At 48.5% G+C, this 27,583-nt stretch overlaps 6 protein-coding genes across 6 annotated transcripts; 3 read left to right on the top strand and 3 right to left on the bottom strand.

Moving 5' to 3' along the window:
• Positions 1–508: 508 nt before the first annotated feature.
• Positions 509–3,320, bottom strand: CNBE5100 (hypothetical protein; the record flags this gene model as incomplete). The annotated part of the gene is made up of 4 exons (XM_770144.1): positions 509–2,483; positions 2,543–2,985; positions 3,041–3,244; positions 3,288–3,320. The coding sequence occupies 4 exons, from the start codon at positions 3,318–3,320 to the stop codon at positions 509–511; spliced, it is 2,655 nt and encodes an 884-aa protein (XP_775237.1).
• Positions 3,321–3,539: 219 nt separating this feature from the next.
• Positions 3,540–5,538, top strand: CNBE5090 (hypothetical protein; the record flags this gene model as incomplete). The annotated part of the gene is made up of 6 exons (XM_770143.1): positions 3,540–3,614; positions 3,661–3,912; positions 3,964–4,054; positions 4,103–4,941; positions 5,005–5,456; positions 5,529–5,538. The coding sequence occupies 6 exons, from the start codon at positions 3,540–3,542 to the stop codon at positions 5,536–5,538; spliced, it is 1,719 nt and encodes a 572-aa protein (XP_775236.1).
• Positions 5,539–6,878: 1,340 nt separating this feature from the next.
• On the bottom strand, positions 6,879–8,342 carry CNBE5080 (hypothetical protein; the record flags this gene model as incomplete). The annotated part of the gene is made up of 6 exons (XM_770142.1): positions 6,879–7,164; positions 7,251–7,661; positions 7,731–7,778; positions 7,943–8,034; positions 8,175–8,241; positions 8,323–8,342. The coding sequence occupies 6 exons, from the start codon at positions 8,340–8,342 to the stop codon at positions 6,879–6,881; spliced, it is 924 nt and encodes a 307-aa protein (XP_775235.1).
• Positions 8,343–11,276: 2,934 nt separating this feature from the next.
• On the top strand, positions 11,277–14,642 carry CNBE5070 (hypothetical protein; the record flags this gene model as incomplete). The annotated part of the gene is made up of 3 exons (XM_770141.1): positions 11,277–13,260; positions 13,340–14,499; positions 14,604–14,642. 3 exons carry the CDS (start codon positions 11,277–11,279, stop codon positions 14,640–14,642), a joined length of 3,183 nt encoding a protein of 1,060 aa, XP_775234.1.
• A 2,286-nt stretch (positions 14,643–16,928) lies between these two features.
• CNBE5060 (hypothetical protein) lies at positions 16,929–19,199 on the top strand (the record flags this gene model as incomplete). Its single annotated transcript, XM_770140.1, has 5 exons — positions 16,929–17,123; positions 17,156–17,409; positions 17,476–18,652; positions 18,726–18,888; positions 18,967–19,199. The coding sequence occupies 5 exons, from the start codon at positions 16,929–16,931 to the stop codon at positions 19,197–19,199; spliced, it is 2,022 nt and encodes a 673-aa protein (XP_775233.1).
• Positions 19,200–20,020: 821 nt separating this feature from the next.
• On the bottom strand, positions 20,021–21,765 carry CNBE5050 (hypothetical protein; the record flags this gene model as incomplete). The annotated part of the gene is made up of 6 exons (XM_770139.1): positions 20,021–20,905; positions 20,992–21,086; positions 21,158–21,242; positions 21,314–21,403; positions 21,470–21,557; positions 21,632–21,765. 6 exons carry the CDS (start codon positions 21,763–21,765, stop codon positions 20,021–20,023), a joined length of 1,377 nt encoding a protein of 458 aa, XP_775232.1.
• Positions 21,766–27,583: the final 5,818 nt, after the last annotated feature.

Below are 27,583 nucleotides of genomic sequence, written 5' to 3'. Positions count from 1 at the left end.
GACTGGAAATGCGTGATTGCTCTTTGTACATGGGAAGACTACGTATCGATTGTACTAGATTCAGTCGGGGATTGCTGAGCTCGAGAGTTTGAGAAGACTAAGCTGCTTTGGGCTAGGTATTTTATCTACTCGAAGGAATACGCCTTTTGTATCTCTCCCAGCTCTACGAGCTGACTCATCTTCCGCATACCTTCCCTGCGTTGGACGAGCAAATAAATGGGAGCCTGAGACATGGAGATTCGGAGAGAGACCATTTGTGGTGTGCCTGTTGCATGGCTATCTTTACATATTCTATCAGATTCTATTATAGTCCCTTTCTTTTTTCTTTATGCATTCATAGACACCTTACAACACCCTGTACCCTCTGCTCGGACTTCTCTCCTCGCTAACGCCTCCTCGCACGGTCCTCCTAATGCTCTTCCTCTCTCCTTCTTCCCTCCCTCTCTCTCCTCTCGGCGCCCCAAAACTACTTCCCTTTCTTCCTCTCGTTCTCCACCTTCTCTTCCTCCTACCCCCGTTCCTCTGTATCCTTACATTTTTCTCCTGTCGAAGGAGCAGCTGCACCTCCCACACCAGCGCTACTGGCATTGGCACTCGTGCTTGACGTTACGACTACCGGTTTACTAGAAGTCGCAGCAGCAGCCTTCGCACGACTCGCTATTGTGGCCGCCGTCAAATGATTTTTTCCACTTCCACCTGCGGAAGCTGCGCCGGTCGCAGTCGCAGAAGTGGAAGACGTAGAAGATGTAGGTCGAAATGCTTTGCGCACTATCGGCTTGGTAAAGGTTTTATTCGTGGGTTTGGTAGATACTGAAGAGCCGCTGATCACGCGTGAACGGGGTTTCAGGGGACGGGAAGAGGCGGCAGTGGGAACGGGAGGTTTGCGAGAAGGTGGGACGGTAGTGGCGGAGGTAGAAGATGGGGGAGGGACAGGCGCCGAGGTTGTAGTCAAAGCTGGGGCGGGAATTGAAGCGGTAGTGAGTGTGGATATCGGAACCACGGCTTGTTGTCGCCCTTTTCCTTTCCTTTCTGGGCTGTCCTTATCCTCACGTCTTTTCTTCTGTCCATCATCTCCATCTCCTCTTTTCGGACTCGCAGGCAACTCTAACCGTTTAGCCAGCTCTAGTTCCTCCTTTTGTTCGCTAGACGGCTTCGTTGAAGGCGGGCTGAGGGGATAAACTTCATTCAAGGAGACCTTCACTGGCTCCATCTCTTCCTCTTGGTCCTTTTTCTCTTCGTCTTGTGCTTCCGCTTCTGAGACGTTCTTTTGTTTCAGGGGGGATACCAATTCCGATGCAGGAATACTAGGATGGGCGATGGATGGAGTAGAGGTCGTCGGTGCAAACTGGTTTTCTAGCGACGGGGTGGAGGAAGTCGAATATGATCTCGAACGTGAACCCATAAGCACAGGTAATAGCGGGGAGTCGGCATTTTTTTTTAGGATGTGTACCGCAACAGGAGAGAACAGCCCTTGCTGTTGCTGTTGAGGTTCGGGTTGATGATGATGTAAACCAGGTTCTATTTCTAGTACTGTTTCTTGTTGTGATGGCAGGTGTACGCGCGTTGTAGAACCGTAATCCGCTTGCTCTTGACCGGTAGCGGCAATATCATGTTCCCTTTTCCTCAATCTCACTGCCCCTCCTTCCAACGTGCCATTTGTCACTGCACCGGTAGCCGTAGGAAGAGGAGCTGTTACGACCCTCCTTTCGGCACGGCCTAACCCGGCTTTCTTTCCCAGTCCGCCCATTCCAGCCGTGCCGGGTCTTACAGCACCTCTCAAGGGGCCCTCTCTGCCCAGTTCACGTCCATACTCGCGCTGCTCACGTTCTTGGTCTCCCTCTTCTCCATCCATGGGGTGTGTCACCTTGATCCTTTGAGCTTGTCCCAATCTCCTCGGTCTAACAGGTTCCTCTGTTCTCCCGCTTTTGCCCGAGCTCACATGGGAATAAGGGTTGGTGTGAAGTGCAGGAACGGAAAATGATGTGGGCATAACTGGTCTGACAGGTTTGGAGAGAGGTTTTGGTTTTGCTTGTTGGGTATGATGTTCAAGCCGAACAGGAGGAGAGAAGAATGAAGATGGATTTGATGACGAGGGAAGATTGTCATGGGGAAAAACCCCGGATGGTGCATCGGCGTGACTAAATGCAAGCGAGGCCGTCTCTAATGCGCGAGACCGTTCGCGTTGAGAATATTCGTGATACGCTTTAGAAGCGCAAGATGGTTCATGGTTGAAGGTGGGTTCTTTATGAGGCGATCGTCTCCCAGAGAGACCCGCTTCCGTGACCGCAGCGGAAGAAGAGATGTGCGCCGCACGAGGTCGACTGCTGTGTAGAGGTTTGTTGCAATATGAGGTGGTAGATGAAGTAAGAGGCGGGAGAGCTTTGCGAGCAGGTGCTGGACGTGTTGATTTGGGTTTGGAAGGTCCTCCAGCACCGGATATGTCGAGATAGCGCTTTATGGTAGGAGTAAGAGGTGCTGAAAATCTGAAGACGCGTCAGACGCGTTGACGGACTCGTTTTTATGGATGGGATTGAAGACTCACTCGTCCACCCTTTCCGGCCATGCATCCATGAACAATGCCCACACATTCTTTCCGGCCTTTCTCACATCCGGATCCTTATTCGTCGCCATTTTCTTCAAGCTCTCTTCCAGTATCACCAGCCATTTTTCTGTCCATAACTCAATCGGCCACTCTTTAAGGGCTCTTTCGACGCCCATTGAACACCCTTTTCTACAGCTCGCTGCATTGTCGTCTAGTCCTCGGCGGAGAGAAGTAAGGATAGCAGGGATTTGGCAGTTGGAGATAATGACTGCTAAACATTTTTCGGCCCGTTTAAGGAAAACTTTATTAGGACGTCCCAAGAGCACGACAAGGGGTTCGAGGTAGAGATTGACGAGTGGCTTGAAGTGCAGCCCTAATTGAGGAGCAAATGTTTGAAGAAGTTCAATTGCTACTCCCGACAGCCTGCCTCTGTCGGAAAGCATCTAGAAAGAATCATTAGAGTTTCAGCTGTGAAGTGATACAAAGGTGAATGCTTACACATCTAACGATTTTTGATCCAACGCCTCCTCTTCCAACGCCTTCGACATAACTCTCTGTAAATTGATATCCTCCCCCCTTGGTGACTGCTATAAATCTAATGATAGCTTTTTCAAACTTTTCCCATGTATCCTCTCTTTCTTCGGGTTCGAGGGCATAAGCCAGGGAGTCTAATTCATCTGTAAAATGACGGATCGTGAGGACCTGGCGGGGTGAGCGGCGTCAACAAGAGACTGTGGCTGCTCACTGGTATTTTTGAGTCCGATGTTATTGCTGGCATGTTCCCTACGGTGTCTCCCACCGAATAATATAGAAGTACAGAAATAAGGAAGTACAGGACAGATCAATAAATATGCCAAATATGCCAATGACAAGAACGAAAACAAAACAAAAGAGGCACGAACGGAATTAATTATCAAACGTATCACGTGACTGTTTCCCATATTCTCTTTCCACGAAAATTACAACAAAAACACCTATATCCACAGCAATAAAAGCCATGCAAGATAGAGGAAAAGAAGCTGTTAGGCTGTGTGAGCAGATTGTAGCTCATGCGTTTGGGGATATTGTCTCTGTAAGTACAGCCGTCATTCCAAAACATACATTCACCGTTCCCATAGAGAGTCGCCTCCACTTTACTCAATAGGGGTCGTCTTCCAGCCCCAACAATCGCCAGACTTTCTGGTCTCACACCTCCTGTCGCCTTATCAGCCCTCCTCATCCTAATGCAACACAATCTCGTCCAGTCAAATGGAGCCTCAGCAAAAGAGACGGGAGAAGATGAACAGTATGAGTTCATAGTGGAGGAGTGTCTATTAAGGTTGCGATGGGGCAGAATGTTGGCGATAACGCATGAGAGAGTGGATTTCTTGGTGAGATAATAATCGAACTTTATACTGAAGGTCGCTACTAACTCACCTCAGGCCATGCAAGTTGTAAAACAGCTCATGATCTTTGGTAAACTTCGAGTTCCAGACATCATCTCCGGCCTTGGCGGTGACGCTGATGCCATACGTGCGTCCAAATTCCTCCATAGAGATTAATGTGCTAATTCATGTGTAGGAGCCGAAGCAATCACCGGATCTATCATCGCCCTCCTGCAAAACCACTTCTTACAGACCACCGCTCCCGAACTCCAAATCCTCGAATCCGACCAAATTGCCCGCCGCTTCGCCGCTAACAAACGCCGCCTCGCCCAAGCCCAAGGCTCGGCTCTCCTCTCTGCCAATGACATCACCAACTGCCGCCTAGAAGCCGCACACGACGTCCGTACCGCGAATGAATCACTCCGCGCCATCACCCGAGTACTCATCACCAAGCCTAAAGTCGACAAAAACACCAAGAGACGCAAGGGTGGAAAAGCAATCGAAGAATCTGACTACGTGCTTAAGCAAGATGTACATCTCAGGGTGAACTATGATCGCTACGGTGTATTGATGAGGAACGACCTTATCGTCAAAGCTGCAGAAGATCGATGGAACAAAGGCGCAGGTATCGTCATGCGCGCTGTTCTCGATGCTTCATTACGTGATACCTCTCTCCTCAAAGACGATCGTACCCATGACCCGGTCGGTATCAATTCTATCATCTCACTTATCCCACCTTCTTCCGCACCTATCCTCCTTGCCGGTCTCGGCCTTTCCTCCAAATCATCAATCCCCGACCTAGTCCGCACATACCTCTCAATCCTTGCAGGAGAAGATCAGCTCACGGGTACGGGTGCCGGAGTTTTTTTACAGAGAGAGGGATCGACGAACCCAGGGTATAAAGTCGAATTTGAAGCGATTTGTGTGAAGATGAGAGAAGCGATGTTGAGTGATTTGGTTAGGGAAAAGTTGGGAGATAAAGCGGCACGGGTTTTGGCAGTAGTAACTCGTTCAAGCAAAGCATTTGAAACTACCGTGCGTCCCATCCTCTACTTCTCTTGTTACCCGCATAAATACTAAAGCCATATACCATGTTAGATCCGAGACTGCGCGATGCTCCCCCTCAAGGACGCGCGTTACATTCTCGCCGAACTTCAAAAACTCTCTCTCGTCGAAACCCAAGAAGTTCCGAAAACAGCCGCCAAATCCCGTGCAAACATGCCTTCCTCCTCTTCTGCCGAATATCACCTCTGGGCCGTCGACCTATCCCGATGTTATTCCGTACTTCTTTCGAGTGTTTACAAGACGATGGGAAATATCTTGCAAAGGCGTCGGGCGGAAATGGATAAGAAGAAGGTTGTGCTTGCGAGGGAACAGAGAGTTTTAGGTCTTGGTCATGGTCAAGAAGGGGGAAGAGGACTGTTACAGTTGAAAGATCAAGAGGACCTTGCAGAGCTGGATGATACGAGAAACAAACTCGCCTTAGCGGAAATGAGGAGTGAGATGGTAGTGTTTGTGCTGAGGGATTTACCTGGATTGCCTGGGCAGAAGTACGTTTCTAACTCTTAACTCTTTTATCCCTCATGTTGGTGACTGATGCTGACTATCCCGGGATGAAACAGCGCGATGTAGACTACATTACTATACGGCTGATTGACGATCTTATGCATCTTAATAATGATCACACCCCGCATCTAGCTCTATCTTCCACCTCAAATCCTAATTCTAATTCCCCATTCACCAATTCAATTCCCACAAGGCCTTTTTCGCTACTTTCTACACCTTGTCCGAAGACCCTATCTCTCTCTCCTCTCTGATTGTCGCAGTTTTCAACTGTTATCCTTGAGCATCATCGAAATCTTTCATCGAGTAATGCCACTTCTTTCTATCCATGAACCTGAAAGCAACGCGAGAAAGCCACGGCCAAAATGGATCACGGGTGTAGCTCGTCCTTAGGGGCTCATTCTAGTACAGTTACGTCGGAAATAATGATTGTCAGTTTTTTTTTTGGTTACGAAGGTTAGAAGGTAAGGGTGGAAGGTGAAGTAGAAACATGATTCTTTACTAACGGGGTACAAAAACAGAATGAATCCTATGACAGAAGCATAGCAAATTATCCGAGTGACAAGGATTACCGAGCTGAATTTAGTTAACGATGTTCTCTTGTCAGCTCATATCCACATCTTCTCGATATCCTCAGAAGCCAGGGGGAAAGGTGACATACTCGTTACTGAAGAAGAAACCTTGCTGCAACGTCGCAAAAGCCACGCTAAACTCACATCAGCCCAGACTTCCCCAGTTAGACGCCCCTTAAACACATCTCCGAAAAAAAAAAGAAGAAGAGGGGGAAAACCCACAACCCAAGCGTAGTCCCGATACTCATTGAACTCATCCTTGGTCCAATAAGCGTCATTGGAGGGAACGGCCAGTGCATTCCCCACCACATATTATTCGACATCGATACGAAAATGACGGCGGCGCACATGCCGATCAGGAAGGTGTGCCAAACGCCTAGCCAAATCATACTGTAACAGGCGGCGAATATAAGGAAGTGGAGGGTAACGGATTTGTGTTAGCTAAAAATGAAGAAGGCTCGGAAGGTTCAAGAGACTTACTTGGCGGTAACTAAAACAGCACAACGGCCAAAGAGGAACCCGTCAGCACTCTATATGCCACTACTACTTCGCATGATACGTGAGGACTTACCACCAGAATACGAGTCCTCACCGGTAATGACAAAGATCGGCACACTACTTCCTTGGTAGTATTGGCATTTCGAAGCATCCGGCCCGCCGTTATCGGTCGCTTGCCAAGCTATTTTGGCCTGGTCGTATTGGTTTCTGTACGACGCTAGGTTCGAATAGTCGAGATCACTAACCAATGATAAGGCAAGTCGTCAGCGATCTATTCGCTTAATCCTCGAACAATTGGACACTCCAAGAAAGAGAAATGAAGGAGGGGATGGGATAATCTCACAAAACACATAACCCAATCCTCACTCCCATCAATGCAAGCCCGCAAACAATTGCCCATACTCTCCTCATATCAAACCACCACCACCCAAAACTCTTTGTTCTCGGCTTCCAATTCGCAATTCCAAAGTACCCCTTATCCTCATTTAACGCTTTGACCATCTCCTCTTCCTCTTCTTCTGTTGGAGGGTTGCGGGGGTCGATGATACCGATGTGGATCCGCTCACGTTGTTTGAGATCGTTTGTCATGTGGGGTGGCATCTTCTTGGGACCTCCGTGGATGACACTAAGTGTACAGAGAAAGGAAAATAAAGTTAGCTTGTCACAGGAAAAACGTGGATAACAAGGTAGAGCGCTCAAAAAGATACCCACGTCCGTCCAATCTTCCCATGCATCCTCCTAATCTCCTCCGGACTTCTCTGCCAAACCTTCTGTATCCTCCCATCCATCATGAACGGATTCAATCCATCCAACTCGTCCATCTGCCGCTCCACATCCTCTCTCGGTCTCCTCTCCAATGGAAAGCTCCAATCCCCTACTGCAAACTGCCACCGCTCGGTGATAAAGTACCTATCATATTTGTGGGGGATGAAGTTTTGGCGGTAATAGGGATCGATCCATTCGGATTCTGTCCATGGACGAAGTGGTTTACGGCCTACACGATAATCGGTGTGGCGAAAACCAGAGGTCGCCATGCCAAGGGCGCAGGCAAATGTGCGAAAGAGGTTGTATGTCCCAAAGAGGAACATTACAGTGATGATGACGTAGCGGAGCTGGATCAGTCTATACATGACAGCAGCAGGCGATCAATGATGGGAAGAAACAAGTACGAGGAAGAGAGGTAGTGCTTACGAAGTAACTCCCCAGTTCGGACTTGTCGAAAGTGTAGCAGCTGCCAAACTAGATCCCATCAGTCATTCCGTCGTGAAACACCATGTGGACAAGTGAAGGGGTTGCTCACAACATTATCGTATATCCAATCCCACCTCTATACCACTGCGGCGCAAAACACCCAAACCGGACGTTCAGGAGTTCATCACCGATGAGGCAGATGCAGATTATACCTATCATCTGCAACTTCAGAAGTCTGTACTCTAAGAAAAAGGAGAGTGAAGAGAGGACTGACAGATGAATCCATGATAACATCCATACCAAGCTATCCCATTCATTCAGCTCATTTTCAAAAAAAAAAAAAAAACGATAGACATGAATAGAAAAAAGAGGTGAACGCACCCAAGGGTTCAAGTCTGCTACCCCAATTGGCTATCCCCGTCCCCGTCGCATACGCACACGTACTATCTTCTCTAAGTTCATTGCTTGAATCTCCTTCTCCACCGCTCGAAGAGTCTTGATAGCCGGTAATCTGCCAAGACCATCGCTCACATCAGCTTCCCATTGTATATAGGAGAAGGAAAGGACATAAGAAAAAAAGTGCTGAACTCACATTACCTGCAGAATAATCATGCCACATCATCTCCACCTGAAAAATTAACATCACTACCCCACTTCCCACTCCCCCAACTTGCAATCCCTGCCTTGTCGTCATATGCCAAAACTCTCTAAAATACCCGTACATCTCCCATATCCTCCACTTCGTCCCTGGTCCCTGTCCCAACGGCGCCAACGCCAACCCAGGCGGATAGTCCTTCTCCGGGCCATACCACTCGTATTTGCTCTGGGGGTGTTTGGGGTCGGGTCTCGAATCGGGTAAGAGTCGTGGTCTGGCGCGTTTGAAGAAGAGGTATGGAAGAGTAGCGAGGACAGCAAGAAGGAAGAGAGTGAGGAATAGGAAAGGAAGGTAGAGGTAATAGATCAGGCGCTCGCCTGGGGAGATGCGGTTAAGAGCGATTTTATAGGCAGTGGGAGAGAGAGGAGTAGAGGGAGGGGATGGGCTATTTATGTCACCTGGCATCGTTTTGTTTTCGGTCCAGTGGAGCTAGGCGAGATGGCACTTGATGCGATTGGTATTCAGAGCAATTTAAGCCCAACCAAGGATAGCCAGCTAGCTTGGAGACTAAAATATCATCAGGTGCGCAATGTAATCAGTACGTTTTGGTGGGTTTTTACCAGTCCTTTGTCTAGCAATAAGGGGTGGATATAAGAAAGGATGACGATCATCTACAGCGATATCGAGCGGTGGATCATTGCCTAGGGAAAAAGGATGAAGAAATCTCTCCATAATGACTACCATCTAATTGCTGCCATGTCTGCTCCTGGGAAGACTCTATAGCGAAAGCTACGTAGCGAAACCTGCTTAACTTTAGGAGAGACCACATTAGCTTTGATCGATTAGACTTTTAGCATGATGAGCTGTGATACGTACTTTGAAAAAATGCGAGCCTACCAGCCTACAAGTCTCGCTATTCGTGCCCAACTCTGGACAAACCACGACGATCAGATAAACACCAACGAATATAATGAAACCGAGTTGGTACGAGACCACAGGCGATTCGTTTGCCGGCGGGCAGCTTATGATAAGGAGCGGAGATATGTAAATCTCCGCTCTCCAGCACACCTTCGGCCCGGCTTCCTCGTCGTCGGCAAGATGGAAAGAACGATGAAGAAGCCAGTCTGGTACTCACAATCTCCTTCATCCATACTGTGCCAGATCATCCCGCCACATTGACTCCTGTCTCCATGTTTACGTTGCAACTCAGCTCTTTAATCACCTTCTTACCACGGATGGTTTTTTGACGATGGTTGAAAACGAAACAACCTGAGGACACCGACACGCCCAAAGCGCAGAAAATGAAGCTAAAAGGGAAGAAGAGATTTACGATAGCCTCGATTTTGTAAAGAGGTGGGAGTTGATGTGGGGAAACATTCGAAATATAATGGGAACACCATCGGAACATGAAACCTCCGGCCTACAGCCACTGCTGGGCATTGGGCTTCGACCCATGCTCCAAAAAGACGTGGTGGGTGGTTCCGAAAGGACAAAGATGGGAAAACCGGGATGAGGACTTGTGAGAGTTGGAAAGTGACATTATAACTCACGCCCATTCGGAGGAAGATCGTCCAAAGTTCTTCCATCGCGAGAGGCCAATTATTCTCTATCTCATGTCTCTTCGCACTTCGCAAATACTTTCCCGATGGTTAAGGTTTCATTGTGGAGAGTGAGCTGTCAACGCCCCAACCCTAAGCTTTCAAATTCCTGACAGCATGTCGTTTTAGTGTCAAACACCTTGATCGAAACTGGAATCAAACACACAGATTAAAGTCCTGAGACAAGAGAGAAAGCCGAGGTGGGTGAAAGGGGCGTGTGAGAAATTAAAGGCACTCAACGCAGGTGCACGGACAGGGATGACGAAAGAATCTGTGTGTATGAAGCAGGGTTGGAAGGAAGGGTGCTTTTCCTGCCTTTTTAGGAAGGGCTCATTGAATAGAGCTGACGTGACTTGCGCTTCGCTAGCACCTTATTCACACATCCACCAGCTCCCACAGCTTCTCCACTTTCCCAATCCCCTTCACATCCCTCTAGGCCACCACCCACCTCCCGGCCAAGTTGCCAGTCCACTGGATAAATCCGACTCTTCTTCTCTCAACGAAACATCGAGCCCGAAACATAAAGATCCACCCTTCAAAAACCCCTTTCCGCGTTTTGCAGAAGGATCACCGGACTTCCTCTCGGAAGAAAAATGTAATGGAATGATGCACAAGGCACAGACACGGGGTGTGCATCATGTCTTATTTGGGTGACTCTTACATCTTTCCCTGGCACTTTCTTTTGCCGACAAAGTGCGTAGAATCTATTTTTCGCCTTTACTTTCGCTTGATATCATCTCACTGCGTCTCGTAGGCGAAGAATTTCTCCAAGATTGTCCATCTTGTCATCATATTATTCTATCATCTTTTCAGACACCTCTCATTGTCGATATACACACATGAACACATCACACAACTGTGAACCTGAAACTCACATCGTACAGCCACACCATACTGTTACGCTGCCTTTCAAACCCGGTCTTCTTTATCCAATCCTGTGCATCTTTGTTGTCTGCTGCTTTTTCCTGTTTTCCCCAGTTTCTTTCGTTGTTTGTATGTCTACTATCTCAACCGAAGAAGGTCCCGTTGTAAGTAGTTTTCCAGCCTCTTGACCCTGTTACAATTGACTGTCGAGGACCAATCATTCATCGAAACAAAGTTGACAAAGCCGGCAGGAAGGCGATAACACCGCTGTTTACTGTTGATCAACTTCCGAAAGTCATCTCTCCATCGCCCGCCATGCGATCCCCTTTCCATTCAATCTTCTCTCACAAATCATCTCGCCCACCGTCTCCATCTCCACAACATCAACGCCAGCACCCAGCTCATCTTGGGTGTCCATCTACCTCTTCTTCACCGCCAATTTCCCCACCACAATTTCCATTTGAACTTCCATCGTCAGTCAACCGCAATATGGGTCAAGTTAACGGTCGAATCGAGCTTGAGACTGAGGGTCAAAATCATGGTAGCGAGAATAGCGGTGAGGAAGGTGGGGGAGGGAGAGCTAGCGATAACACTTCGAAACCTGCAATGATTGCCCCAACTTCTACTTGTGCATATCATCAAGGACCTCATACTCAACCCCCTTTGCCAGAATTTTATTGCTCTCCCCATTCCGCACCTGTCATCACATCCAACTTCCATAACACCCCCCTTCAAGCCATTTCTGCAACGAGCACAAATAAATCCATGAGCCTTATCCGGTCTTTCTCGCAATCACAGCGTTCACGTTCACGCCAACATCGTCGAGCGGATACAGTTAGTACTCCCACAGCTATCACCGCCGGTATCACTTTTGTGCCTTCCTCTTCTGGAGAGAATGCTATGAAGGTATGCAGGGTAGACAAGCCAAACAAGGTAGAAAGAGCAGAAAAAGACGAACGGGTTGAGAGGGTCGAGAGAATCAATGTCAAGCAAGAGTTAAAAGCTTTCGAAGCCATGGTGATCGAAGCGGAGACAGAAGTAGGCATCCATATCCGTCAAAACAATCAGGATCATGACGGACAAGGCGTTGGACCATTGGAGGGCAGTACATGGAGCAAAGGATTTAGGCTTGGGATGGGGAAGGGAAAAGGTACAGAAAGTACGACTATGATTGGATACAAAAGATCTTTGGCCACTGCTCCTCATGCTACCCCTTCCAGATCTCCACCGCCTGCTTCAACAAGTATGTCCAACCATATCCGTCAAACTATTCCATATCCCATCTCTTCTTCCATTACTCCTCTTCATCTTTGCCCTTCTTCATCATCACCCACTTCTCCTGGCTTCTCCCCCGATTCACATTCTTCGACCCACTCGTACTCCTCGGGGAAACGAGGTGGCACTAAATCCGCTCGATCTGGATCTGTCAAATCTGCTCGACGGGCTGAGCGCGAATGGCGTGCAAAGGTTGCTGCCCTTTCCACCCGCGTCGGCGCTGATGGTGTGGGGGGGAACGGCGCAAGGGGTGGAGGTGAGGGAAGCCCTTGTGCTTTGAAATATAGAGCTTTGTCCGATAATTTTTCCGGCCATCAACATCAACAGCATTACGATCGTGAACGAGAACGAGGCAAAAGTCCATATAACTGGCGAAGAGGACCCGTCCCGCCCAGGAGGTCGACGACACCCGCTCCGGTTCCTTTGTCGAGCCTTGGTGGGAGGATGGTACCCACGCTCCCTGTATCGTACCCCAACTGGACACCGAGTCCGGATCACCGTTCTTTACCTTTTAAGTCTGTAACTCAACAATTGAAACCACAAACACAAACGTCTTCCATTATTCATACACCTACCTGGGCACCTCTCCGCGACTCGGTCTCCATATCCAGTCCCAATGCCCATTCTGGCACTTCCAAACCATTCCCATTCACCACTCCCGCCAACTCCACCAATCTCGCCCTCCATGCCAACACTGACAGCAACTCCACGGCTAATCTTATCATCGCCAAGTCCAAACTTGGTCGAAAAAGCTTTGAAACACTAGGTCACTACACTCCTTTCGCCCCTTCCTCTCCTCCTTCCCCTTCTCCCTCGCCTTCTGCGGCCGACTTGCCAGCACAGGCTCAGGATACTGGGAATGACGATGATAACTGTCTCGGGAACGGTGAAGGAGGTGAAAACGAGTTTGAAAATATAAATGATTCAGGGCACGACGTGCAAATCTCCGTATCCCGCTCTGTTTCGATCTTTTCCATGCCATCAACCAACGGACAGGAATTAGACGCTAAGGAGAGGGAGAGGGGCAGACAAGTGTCGGTTGCGGCATCTACATTGCTAGCGCTCGATGGAGCCGGGAGGAAGGTTATTGAAGATCAGGAGCTGAAGAATGAGATGGCAGAGCAGAAAGAAATGGTGAAGCCAAAAGTCGTAGATGGGGATGAAAATGAAGACGAGAAAAAAGATGACGATGACATCCGTAAGTCGCCTGCCTTCCCTTCTTTTTTTTGAACCCTCTCTCCCCACTCCCTACACCTCACACTAACTTTGGCAAACAGGGGAAAAGAAGCTTGTTAATGACAGCGAGGAAGAGGAGGGCAAGAAGAATACGGCATCCCAACTGCTTTCAGCCGAGGTCACTGGTTCTCCCGCCTCTCCGCCTAGTGCTCTTACTCTCACCGAGCCTGCGAAACCATCTATGCCAACCACACCAATCCGCGTTACTCATACCACTTCTGCAGCTCTTATGCCAGCAACACCCATCCTATCCACATCAACAACGTCCTCATCCCCTCCTACTCCTTACTCGCCCGTCACCTCGTATATCCTCTCTGCATCTCTTGACCAACTTGGCTGGAGTCGGGCTATCATCCCTGGATCTGGTGTCGGGTTTGGAGGTGGGCTCACAGATGGGCTTGGGCTTGAAGAGAGGCTTAGAAGTAAAGAGGGGGTAGCGTCCCTTTTGCGTGTTGATCCTAATGTAGAGCCAAACAATATGAAGAGGACAGGGAGCTTCAAGGCAATCAAGGGTGTGGAAGTTCGGGGAAAAGAAAAAGAGAAGGAGAAAGAGCCGAAGACGCCAATCAGACCTCGACACCCGTTCACCTTAGGAAAGCAAGACTCGCCGGCGCCGCCTACACCACCTAGCAAGTCGCCTTTACCTGGTGAAAAGATCAAGATTGGAGGAGATCAGAAGCATGATGGAAACGCAAAGGAAAGCGCTTTGTCGAATACAATAGTTCGGCAATTACCTAGTCGTCCTGTGCCAGCCCCTCCGTCCGCAAATTCAATTTCAACTCCGACTTTCGTCTCAAACAGTCTTCCGACCTCTACTGTACCCTTCACTTTCTCGTTTTCCAAAGAAACTACTGTTACCGCATCCATCTCTCCTCAAGCAAACGTGGCTTCATCATTCCAACCCAATAACAACACCAAAAATAGACCATCCAGCGCCGCGAGCCGTCGCACTCTCACTGCTCTTCAACCTTGCCGAAACCTTCCCTCACACTCTGCTCGTTCACCGCCTAAGCACTTTAACAAAGATGGCGGTTTCTCTAGAGCTAATTCCAGTGTCACCTCTATAAAAACGGATGCAGTGGGTACAAGAGATAAATTCCCCCTTATGAAACGTTATGCTCGAGGTGGAAGGGGTGGGGTGGATTTGACACCTGGGATGGAGAGTGGAGTAAGGCCGCCAAAGAGTGGGCTGCCTCGAAGTGTAAGTAATTATCTGGTTCTTTTTTGGATGGTTCTCCTCAGGATGGTTCTTCTTTATCTCTATGTATAGGAATGGCGAGCTGATATGTATTTCCTTTTCGGTAGGATCTCGAGAGATGGCTGGCAAGCACGAGTATTAATTGAGCACGAACGCAGCCGCGAGTGCGGTGTCGATATAATTTTCCGCAAGACTTTGTGTTGTTCTATTTTGGCGTTCAAGAGGAAAGAAGGAACGAACGTGAGAATGGGGGAGGAAAGATGTGGTGACATTGGACCAAGGGCGTTGGTAAATATGTGCGAAGAAAGACCAACAAGATGAACATATTTGACTAGACGAACATGGGTGAGCCTCAATCAAATAAGTCCATAGCGACTTTGGGTTTGCCGAATTGTACGTAAATACTGTTTGATAGAATATTTATACAAAGGCTTTCCCATGAGGCTCTCCGTTGCTCGGGTTTATTAGAGCTTGAAATTGTAGATCCAAAGTCTCTCATCTCCATTTAAATCGCTCATAATTAAATAATAACCGTAAATCAGCACGATAATGATATGTTCAGGTGCAAAGTTCCACAACCCAAACAAAACAACACCTATCATGCATTTTCGCTCATTTATTCGATGTCGATCTTTTCTGCAGTAGATCTACCGATATTTTGACCTAACAAGGAAATGCGGCCCCTTGCCCGACCATGACCATTTTCAGGCTGTGACGAAGAGGCTGAGGAGGGGATATTCAGCGCAAAGCAAATAATGCAAGGCGAAACTGCTCATGTTTAACAGGCAATGAGGATTTTACCCCTCAACAACGTCTTACTGAAGAACTCGTTTTTGAATTGCATTGCATTTGTCTTTCTTCAGTGATCATGAATCAGCAATCTTGGTGAAGAGTCATGTGATACGAGCGTTCCTAGTAGGGCGCCTCCGGCGGGAACCTGTTCGGTGTTATTTTCCTTGCTATAATTCTGATAGGTGTTGGTGTGGGTAAGCATAACGGTGTTTTTATAAGTTGCAAGTTCCTGTCTCTAACAGTAACAGGTACAGCAAGGCCAAGGTTGATTAAGAGGTCGTGCATCACGCGTGATGCGTGAGGCAGAGGCGATAGACGAAGAATGGGAAATATGATGATATCACAATGCAATTACTAACCGCTTTGAGCAGGTTAAACAACAGGTAAAAGGGACGTGAAGAACAAATCAAAGTACTGGAGAAGTCAAAACAGAGGAATAAAGAACTGAAGAAAAGAGAAACATATCATGCTGCGTATGGGAAAAGCGCTGAAGAATGCCCAGCACTGATTGGTTGAACCTCCACCGACGACCTCCACCTCCACGTGGATTATGGCATCGGATCTTTCGGACGTGCGCCGACGAAGCGCTCAGGTGTCGGAGTGCCGAAAGGGCCCGCCGCGAAGCCCGACCTCCAGTTTCCACGGGTCCTGCCCTTGCCCTGTTGAATAACAAAAACCAATCCTGATGGGCAGATCTAATTGCGTCCACCGTTGACCGACTCACCAAAAACGCATAAAATCCGACGCTGTGGTTGGCTGGATGTGATGTGTTGTCTCAGCCAGTCAGCATGCAATGATAGACCATAAAGAAGAGCATGGCGGGAAGGTCCTTATCGCATGTGAAATCCGCAAAACCCATCGGGGATAGACTGAGACGAATGTATGGTACGATGATGACAAGCAGGCGTCGATATATTCTGACAGCGCTTGCGGCTACGGATTTAGGCTCTGGGCCTTGTTCTTATTTGTTTTTGAATCCCCGCCATATTTCTATTGATAAACTGTAATAGATTGGAGTGGGATTGTAATGCCGGTGGCGGACCAATTAGAAAGTGGGATTAGAAAGGCGATTAGTGATTAGTGGTGTGGCTCACCCCTGGATTACCCTTGACCCTTAGACATCCCGTAGCGTTATCTTGTCGCTCTCGCTTCTTGCCCTCTTCCCTCTCCCCTGTAACTGGTTACTAGACTGTCCTGATTCCACCGTCTGGAATCCGCCTCTTCTTCGCCATCAGCATCCCTCTCAGCCCCACCATTGCTCCTCTCACCACCGCCGGCCAGCAGACACAGCTACGACCGCTCCCACGCCCCGGCAATAGACGGTGTCACGCACCCATCCGCACGTCGCACCCCGCCACTTTGCAGCAACGCACCTCGCGGCGCAGAGCTCCATTCCATTACCCTTCCGCCCATTTGTTGACAACACCCGACACGACATCCTTCTTCTGTACTCTTCACATCGATCCATACTCTTATTCATCCCGCCTTTCGCCGCCGAGCGCGCCCTAACTGGGAAACGATTGTAATAAATCGATTATTGATCCGCGCTGTCCGCCCATCATCGGTGAATATTAACCTTAACTCAACAACACATACCGGGACTCAACACATTACTCGTCAACATTCTTTCATCTTCGAACATGGCACAATCGGCCGCCTCTGCCTGCGGTCCGTCGAACATGGTAGGTTCAGTCCACTTGGCAGATGTTCAGGGTGTCTCGCGTGAGATCAATCCATATGACCGGAATGGGATGTTTGTTGGAGCTCACACGATATGCCGGATGTTCCCATCCTCACTGGTTCCCTCTTTCACCCAACCTGCCATTGTTTTCCAAGTACGAATCACTGACAATCAATATTTCTGTAGCGTCCCACACCTCCTCCTCTGGCTGTACCCTCCTCCGTCCAACACGCTTCTTCCGCCACTAACTCTCTCAGCGCTTCCCAAGCTTCTCAAGCCACATCCGTTCTTACAGACGACGAGGAGGATCTCGAAGATTATAGACCAGGAGGTTATCATCCGGTTAACATTGGTGACGAATTTAACAATGGACGGTATAGAATTGTGCGGAAATTGGGATGGGGTCATTTTTCGACTGTTTGGCTGGCTAGAGATAACGTGTGAGTCGTCGTACCACGAGTCGCCTCGCTATGCACCAAGTCCACCCAAACTAACATCGTCATCAGCGCAAACCGTCATGTTGCTCTCAAAGTAGTCAAATCTGACGGACACTACACCGAAACAGCTTTAGACGAAATTCAGCTTCTTCAACGGGTCGTCAGTTCTGCACCTGGCCACGCCGGACGGCATCACGTCCTCGACCTTCTCGATAGTTTCCGCCATACAGGACCTAACGGTTCTCACGTCTGCATGGTCTTTGAAGTCCTTGGTGAAAACCTCTTGGGCTTAATCAAGCGGTATCAACACCGAGGCGTTCCTCAACATATCGTCAAACAAATCGCTAAACAAGTCTTGCTCGGTCTCGACTATCTCCATCGCGAATGCCGTATCATCCATACTGATCTGAAACCTGAAAATGTCCTGATCTGTATCGACGACGTCGAGTCTGTCGTGCAAGCCGAACTTGCAAGCTGCCCCGCTGCCGTCCCAACCAAACTCGTCGGTGTTCCTCCTTCCCAAGGCCGATTAGGTAACCAAACACCTCGAAAAGATGGCATCTTCATCGTTGGATCTCAACCACTGCCTAGTCCTAGCTCAAGCTACTCAAGTAGTCCCATGCTAGACAAGTACGGGTTCGGTATGAGCAAGATATCAGGGGCGAGTGCCGCTAAAGCCGGAAATCAACCTAGCGGTGTCGGTGGACCTTCTTATCCCCCTACGCAACCAAAAAAGAGCGCGACAACCGAGGCGATCGGCACTGATTTAGAAAACGTCAAGCTCGGAGAAGGAAGCTCGTTAAAATGGGAAAAAACCGCCACCCCGGCGCCTGCCCCTCCGAAAGGACCGTCTTTGCTCTCCCAACAACTGCATCACCCTCCCGCTTCCCCGCCGCTCAATCCCTCCGTCCCATCTGGCTCTGCTAGCGTCTCAACCAACCATACAATCAACACCGCAACCGACGAAACTGAAGTTTCCACACCCGCTACCACACCTGATCACGTCACCCGCCTCTCTGACGAACGTGCACCCGAAGCTGGGGACCCGACCACCCTCCCGCCCCCGTTTCCTTATGACCCGGTTAGTTTGGAGAGGATAACGGTCAAGATAGCGGATTTGGGGAATGCTTGTTGGGTGGATCATCATTTCACGAATGATATTCAGACAAGACAGTATCGGTGTCCGGAGATTATCCTTGGGACAAGATGGGATGAGTCCGTTGACATGTGGAGTGCGGCATGCTTGGTAAGTGTCCAAGTCTCATTCCTAATTTCTGGGACTATTTAATCTTACTGATATTGGGGGTTGTGGAATTCAGTTCTTTGAGCTTTTGACAGGTGATTACCTGTTTGATCCTCAACCTGGCGTCAAATACGACAAAGACGACGACCACATTGCACAAATCATGGAATTATTGGGTGAGATGCCGCGATCACTAGCTTTATCCGGAAAATACAGCCATGAAATTTTCAACCGTCGGGGTAAGCCTTCCCCCACTCTCTTCACTTTATCACATTCCAATCACTAACTCCACCTTCTTTCTACTTTTACTTCTGTAGGTGAACTCCGGCATATTAACCGACTCCGTTTTTGGCCCCTAACCTCCGTCCTCAAAGAAAAATACCTCATGGAACACGAGGACGCTGAACTCTTATCTTCCTTCCTCATGCCAATGCTTGCTTACCTTCCGGGCCAACGAGCGAAAGCGTCAGATTTGTTGAACCACCCATGGTTGGAAGGGGTGGTGGTGCAAGGCGAGTTGGAGATGGCGCAAAGTCTGCATAAGAGCTGAATCGGAGAGGATACGGCGGGAAGAGGAGACGAAATGAGAACAAGATAGAGAAGGGGGGAAAGCAGCCAAGAAGTTCAAGAAGTTTAAGAAAAGGGGCTGATTATAGAAGACACCAATTTATTCAACGTAGACTTTTTTATCTTTATTCTATTTTCCTTAGTTCCTCTTTTTCATCTCACCTTTTCGCGGGTTATACCCTTTACTACCCCTCGGTCCCATTATTCCTCCTCTTCCACTCTTCTCTCATTCTGTTTCTCCGATTTTCCTACTTAATCGAGATAGGATACTTTGTGTAATCAAGGTTGTTTATTTTATGCTTTCCGGAATGGGCTCTTGTCGTCTCTCGTCTTTTTTCCACTTGTGTCCTTTTTCTTTCTTTTGGACGCCTCTTTTTGAAGGTTACTATATGGTATTCTAGTTATTCTAGTCATTTGGTACCTTCTTCTATACGATTTATGAATACATTTGGGGATGGGTATCTTCCTTTGCCTTTCTCTTGACGTTAAGCGGGTTGCCATCATCGGGAACTGAATTTCTAGCGAATGGAATGGGGAAGGAAAAGCTTGGGGTTCGAGCTCTGACTTGCGTGTGTTCTTGCCAGTGCACTCAACCCCTCGATCCAAATGAAGCTGTAACCGACCGAAGTTATCGTAGACCCCTCCCTGATACAATCCAACGCATGATGGTGCAGATGTACAATTAGCATTAAACAAAAACTACACCTAATCAGCCATTCTGTATCTATCCCTGTTCCTCATTCTCTCTGAGCTCGCTAGCCTTTTCGATACACTCTCAGACATTTGCTACATTTGACGCACTCTCTAATCCCACTCATCATCGCTGTCTTCATCCTCCTCATCACTTCCAATATCCGCCTTCCTCTTCGACAGTGCCGCCGCCAAACTTGAAGCCAAATCAGGGGTATCCTCGGTCGTAGCCGCCACAGCCGCCGCCGCACCTCCACCTGCCACCGCCCCTGCACCCGCTCCTACTGCAGCTGCACCAGTACCAGTACCAGTACCAGCTGTATCTCCACCAGCAAGGGCGGAGACTTTCTGTTCAGAAGGGTCGACCTTTTTGAGGGAATGAACACCTCTACCTTGGATAGACGCGAGGAGGGCTGAACGGCCGCCACTGGCCGTGGGGAGTGGAGGGGCGCTGGGAGCAGAGGTGGGAGGGGGTGGTGGAGGTGGTGGCGCACCCCCAGGGGGACGAGCGGGAGGAGGTGGAGGAGGGGGTGGAGGTGCGACGCCAGTACCGTCTGAACGGACTGGTGGTGGAGGTGGTGGAGGGGGAGGAGGCGCAGAAGGAGCTGATGGAGGGGCTGCTGGACGGCCAGGCGGTGGAGGTGGAGGGGGGGGAGGCGGCACGGATGGAGCGGACGGTTGGGCCACAGAGCTTGGACGGGCGGAGCGAGATGCAGGTGGAGGAGGCGCTGGTTTCCGTCTGGACGTCGGTGGTGCAGGGGGTCGTGAAGGTTTCTTTGGTGCTTCCGCGGGTGGCGGGGCGGTGGCTTTCTCGATCCCTCCTGACTGATCAACAAAGTCCTTGATAAACTTTTCATTCTTCTTGATATCCTTCTCTGAAAAGCCCTTTTGAGTGAGTTGTTCAAGCAATTTTTGCCAGCTTGGGTCAACGCCAGTGGAGGAGAAGCCTTTCTCAGAGTCGAATCCCATATGAGCGACGTGTCTAAATGAGTCGACAGACTGGAAGCAGAAGGGTGCTCTTATCAGCGAGACAAAGCCGGTGGAGAACATGAAAGAAGTGAACGGGACAAGGGAAAGAAACGTACCGGCCCAGATATCATAGATTTGTCAATCTTCCCCTTTCGCTTTTTAGTCGGTGCAGACTTTTCTTCTTTCTTCTCCTTCTTCTCTTTCGCCTTCACTAAAGAATGATGACCTATCAGCACACAGCAAATACAGTGAAGCACGCCGACGATTTCTCGCAAAACTTACTAGCATATTTCGACCTATTGGCGACCTTTTTGTAAAAATCGTGCGCTTCATGCTCTGAAGCAAAAACAAATGCAAATTGCATTTCCTACAGCCATGCCTCGTCATTATAAACTGTATTATGGCTTGAGGTTCAGAGATGGAACTTTATAAGCTTACATCGCCCTGCCAGGTGTGGAAAAATGGTTTCTCCTGATTGTATTCTATTTCGATGGGTAATTCATGCTCCCAGATAACACCTCTTCCAGACTATACAGGGGTATACTCGTAAGCCGAAGAGTATTCAGTTAGAAGCTGGCGACTGCAATCACTTACAGACAGGGTTACAACTCGAAACCATAAACCGCCTTTCGCCTTGTCTACACAAAATACAAGTGCTCCTTCGACACCAGAGTACGACCATCTACATCCAGAAGAGTCCCAATTATCAGCTGCATTCTTCTCATCCATCACGTTCCCCCAAATCTGGATACACACGAATTAGCACCGGGCTTGGCTTGATAGATTCGGGCAACAGTAGCGGTGATAATCTTGTTCGTCGAGCTTGAGGTAGGGATAGCCTTTTTTACTTTGGTCTTGTCATCCACCGACAGAGATGTTGCTGGCGCCATGGTGGTGAATGCCCAAGAAAACGCACGAGTTGAAGGGCAGAAGGTGAGAATGTGAAAAGTGCCAGAGGAGATGTGGATTCAAGCAAACGAAAGTGACGACGACACCTCATCAGCAAAAGAGGTGCGCATGTCATCGAGCGATACGTTGAAGCGGCCTCCACCGCATTTGGTTCCTCGCCTTCTCGGCACCACCCTACTACACTCACATCCGGACCCCAGCACGTTGTTACCAGAATTACCAGGTTCTCAGGGTCCAAATATGGTAAGGTTCGGCGGGCGCCGCAACATTTGGTAACAATAAATAATTAATTCCTTAAGTTGATGCAATTAAAAATTAATTATAACCGTTATATTTCTTCCTCTATTTGACATTCATTCATTTTACACTTCTTCACGATACATTTACTCGACAATCTCTTCGTCACATTCTGATTTTGGAACGTGTCATCCATATCATTCAATATCCAAGTGGCTCGATTTCAGCTCCGCGAGGCTTGTAAGGGTCGCGAGAAAAGAGACGATGAATCGCAGAAGAGAAAGAACGCCAATAATTGGATTGTAGATTGGAAAGGAGGAGATCTCTCGGATGCCAGTCAGCGGTCAAACGTAAGGGATGGAACCTTTTCGGAGCGTTTACGGGTGGATCATAACATCAAAGTCGTCAGCCTTCAATATATTTTCGCAGAGCATGGGGTTTATTCGCCATCTGCAGATACTTATTGGGAGGGATGTGTGCCGTGGGAGCAAGATGAGTTTCTGCCCATCTGTACCAGCCAGAGCTATTGAAAGGCGTAACCAATGGAACAGGTCTTTTTACCTCATTTCCTTGCCAAAACTGCGGTGACGAGGGAGCTTTACGACCTCATTGCGGGGGTATGACCCAAAAGCTCAATGAATCAGCTTGTGGAAAATATACACCGTCAGTTTGATAATTTTCCATGTGACTTTTTTATGGATTAACGATTTGATTAATTGACACATGCTGCAGAGCTACATATACTGTACAGCAGACGACTTGAAACCCGGTTCTACGCCGCTGCTCTTCGCGAGCGAACTCGGATGTCATTCTTCAACCAATCGGCCACACCTTTCCTTATGATGCTCCAATGAGCCGAGATCAAGAAGGATGATGGACCACCCGCCCCTGTAAGAACTGGCGTCTCCGAAGATAATACCACCGAATTGAACGGAAACACCTCGATCGGAACAAGCGGAAACGACAATGAAATTGTCATTAACCCGAGTCCTTCTTTTGACACTGTACGAGCCCGCTATGAAGACTTTGTGGCGTCTAGCTACTCGTTTAAAAGATGACTACGTGGTCTTTTTCGTTCAGGTTCTATACCCTACTTTATTTTTCTCCTTTGTAGCTTTCTGGTCTTTCCTCATCACTGTCTTGTACACTGCTCTCTGAGACTGTTTGTACGAAGGTGCTGAGGGAATACCAGTTCCACAATGTCTTCCATTGCGCAACATTCCAGTTCAAATTACGCCGAATATCCATACACCCTCGATATCACCCCTTTCACACCTGACTCCTCACCCGCCTTCCTCAAACGTTCAAGTACATGAGGATAGAGAAGAAGAACCTGTCGATTATAAACTTCTTACTGCTGTGCAAGTAACAGGTAAAGGGAAGGAACTAAGTGGTGACATCCCGACTGTTGCCATACCGTCTTCCTCATCTTCCTTTGCACCATACCCGGCAGGACCTAGTCTACCTCAACGTCGGTTGACGCTTAGAGATTGGTGTCAACCACGTAAGGCAGCAGTCAGGAGACGAGGATGGTGAAGAAGGCTTCTTGGATGATGCTGGTGAAGAGTGCGGAAGGCTGGGGCAGTGGCAGTTCCGAAGTGACGAACTACAGGAGGATCTGGAGGTGGATGATGAGCTGTGTAGGCGTCAAGAGGAGGAGTTTCAGCGGGTTGGGGAGGTAATACGAAGCAATACTGCTGCGGAAATTTTTTTAAGCGGGCAAAAAGTAAGTCGCTTCGAGGCCATAGCAAGTCTAGGAAATTGATCGCTTTAAGCCAGCAAAGATATGAGCACCTGTAAGGAAACGAGGAGAACAATAAGGAAGATGGAGAGGAAGAGAACAATAAGCAGTGGATAAGTAGTTTCGGAGGACCGAGGAGAGGAAGGAGACGAGAGGAAGAGAAGGAGGACTGCGCAAGAAGGCGTTAGGGAAGAGAGAGGTACGAGTGGAGGAGACAGGAAAGTGTGGGAAAGCTGAGTCAGCTCGTAGAGCTGAGAAAGATATAAAAGGCGTAGCCTTTAGAGTAGATAAAATGCATAGCCCAAACAGCTTAGTCTATTCGAACTCTCCAGTCTACCGAACCACTTCAGAGCTTCTAGAGCAATGGAATACAAACGACCGAGGACAACGAAACTATTGTAGCCTAAGGTACTTTCCAGCCTCTACGAGGACAGTGGTGCTGCTTCAGCACCCACGATGAAGTACAACCAGGTAACAGAAAGCACGCTGAAGCGAGGTGGAAGAGCGCGTCGTTAAAGGTTTTCAGGGAGTCTGGTCGAGGATCACTTTCAAAAATCCGTGCGATGAATATCTGATAGATCGATTTCGAATAGATGCGGCACGACGAAAATCCAGAGAACTGCGGAAGCTGACCTCGACGCCAGATAGCAAAATTGCCATTTTCGATCCTAAACACCTCCGGGAAATGTTCCACCTGGAATTGGTTATTTGTGAAGGCTGTCAAATCGGCCTACGCGACCTCAAAAATCCTAAAAAGAACAGGGAAGTGTTGGATAGATGTCGAGAAGCGGTTGAGAAGGGTGATGTGTATTGGGTCGTCTTGCCTGTGGATGGCGAAGTCAATCAAGGCTCTGCTTCACCGCGATCTCCTGTACTAGCTCAGTATCCTGTATAATCGCAGTCATCTCTCAGTAAGGTTAATCTTTATGTGTTCACATCTTGGGGAGGCAGTTTCGCCGAGGACGACAGACAAGCAGCTGCCATGTAAATGTCGTTTATGACCTTGTTAAACAACCTAATATTACGTTTCGTGGAAGTTTTCTATGATCATTGTTGGATTGGCAAGTTCATAACTGTTGTACTTCAGTTTATCGATCGCCCATTCCTAACATCCACGTAAGCCTTTCCTGCCCATTGTTATGCTACAGGCGACGGTTTATCCCTTATGATATCCGGCGACGAGCATTCCAATTCCATGGCATTTCTTATCAAGTCTCCTCGGAGTTATTGTGACAATAACCAACAAGGAAGCTTTGCTATGATTTACCATGATTCTGCTGACCAGCCAGCTGCCGACTTTCGTGAGGCAATATGATGTCAGACTACCTTCTTGCTCGTTACGCTACCTTCCTTCCTTTTCCTTGCTGTACTCTCTTTTTTAGCCCGTCTTCCCCACTCTATACTTCTCCAGAAATCTATTTATATCCTTCGAGGTCCAGTTGGAGGTCCAGCTGGAAGTCCAGTTCTTCTATCGGAGGAGGTCCAGCTGGACCTTCTTATCTGAAAAAACAATCTTGCCTTCCTATATTACGTAACTCCCTCCTATGATCTCTTATCTCTTCTACTTCGAGGATCCCAACTTGCCTCTTACTTCAACGCACCGGCCTCGCTGCACGACGCACTACTTTTGTTATATTTACAATTATTTACCGGAGATTTTATGATTAGATTTTATGATTTGACTGGGGGTACGGCGCGCGGGTCGCGCTCGGAAATCTTGCGGCTGCCGCCGCCGGCTTCCCTGGCCGTAGGCCCGCGCCAAAATCCCTCTATATTTTACCAGATTTCCACCGGGAGAAACCCGCCGCCTTTACCAGGATCCCATTCATCGTCAATTACTCCCAACTTTTGCATTAGCATTGCATCTCTCGTGTTCACTAAGAAAGAGCAACTTGGTTCAGCAGCCATTAGGCCTAAGATTTGGCGTAAACGTTTAGTCTATCAGTACGAGGAACAGGAAAGAATGGACCTCTGCCCGGACGAAATGTGCACAAAGCAGAAGTGGAAGTGCGACGTCCAAGCCGTCGGGCCTTTCAAGCAAACGTAAAAAACAAGGCTCCCGGAACGGGAAGTTGGGATATGACGTCTTTGTTCATGATAAAGCAGCAAGGAGCTGGTCTACGCTATTTATACGTTTGATCATTTAGCTATCCGGATCCCAACGACTCGTAACTCAACCACCACACTATTCTGCGAACACTTGTTGGTATAAATAACAACAATCGGAAGTTTGAAACCTCCCTTTTGTTGGAAAACCCGGCAGGCCAAGCAATTGATTCAACCATGATTCTGCATTATTCTACAATGTACCTGTTTACGAGCGAGAATCATGAGTACGGATGAGACATAGGCAATGTAGAGCCGTCAGTCGCTTATTTATAACTCGCGTCGGGTTAGACTATTGAAAAAGCTCTCCGATCTCGGCTAATGAGTGTCCACGGTCTGTATTCGCTACCTGTGGTGTATCTTCTCACAACCTCTCTTTTTTGATGAAATATCAACCGCACGATGCACAATAACCTGTACAAGCCACTTGAAGTCTAATGTATCATTCTATGCCTTATCCGCTGTTGAATAGGATAGGATCATGTATTAGGATGTATGACTAGGATGTATGACTACGTACATCAAGTTGTTGACAAAAAGGTAAAGCCTCTTATGTCTTTTCCGCCCGGCTCGAGTTGATAATACGTTACATGTTCGATTGCTGCCGGTTAAGATTATCTTCCTGCTTCAGATCATACTCCTCTTTTTCCTGCACTATAGCCGGTACTAGATTACTAGATGATAAAGTGGGTTGATGTCGATAGGAGCTAAAAGCCGAGAGAAGATGATGACCAAAGGGGGAGAAGAACCAGTGACGTAAAATGGGCATGTGAGAGGTAGTAGTAGGATGATAACGGTCGGATGATCTTGAACGAGCGAGGAAGAAACCGAAGGAATGTCAAGTCCCAAGGGGGAGAAACGAGCGAACAAGTTTTGCATCAAATACGCCTGCTGTACCGTGCAGCCATCCACATGCGTATGTACGCCCGTCCACAGATATAAATAAACATTTCAAGCGGGTACAAAGCTTATACGGTTGGGCGATACTCTGCGATTTGCGACCTATTTATTTGGCGGGAGGAAGTTTTCGCTCTTCGGCAGTGTCCGACATCTGAGACAGATCGCAGTTTTCAGGACTGGAATCACAAAGTTCAGGGGAATCGGGATTTGGGCTCCCGGCATAGAAAGCCGCTAATAAGTCGTTTACGTCACTTAGTTTCCGGTTTTGGTCCTTGTTGGGCTGAATTACCCAAACCGGCCTCCTCCACCTTCTTTTTGCGGAACTGGGACGGGCTGTGACGTGGGCCGAGTGGTTGGGAAATTTGCCAATGTTGGGCAGCAGCGTCAGGACGAACTCACGTGCCAGTTCAGGGACTGCGGGGACGTGTCGGCAGCTTCGCATCGCATTTGCTTTTTTCTTGTCGGTGTAGGGGACCGTTGAACGTTATTTCTGGCTGCCTGCATCGGACGTCGTATCCTCCTACGCTCCTTTAACTTGGCTTCTCTCGAATTCACTTTCACATCACCATACTTAACGCCCATCGTCCCCCTATTCTCCCCTTCTCCCCAGCATACCTCCCTACTCGTCTAATTTCCGTGAGTAACTCCCTTCAATCCATCCCAGTCCACCGCAGCTCGCGCGGGACGCAAGGCAAAATGGTGTGTGCAGACAACGCTAGCTACGGACAGCATAGCATTGTGCCTCACGTCGTCATTTTTTGCTGCCGGTCCTTCTCCACTGGGGCCATGTTCCGTTGTTACGGGATGCTGGACAT

Source organism: Cryptococcus neoformans, chromosome 5, assembly GCF_000149385.1.
Source record: "Cryptococcus neoformans var. neoformans B-3501A chromosome 5, whole genome shotgun sequence".
Taxonomy (NCBI): domain Eukaryota; kingdom Fungi; phylum Basidiomycota; class Tremellomycetes; order Tremellales; family Cryptococcaceae; genus Cryptococcus; species Cryptococcus deneoformans.
This window is presented reverse-complemented; position numbering and strand designations above follow the sequence as displayed.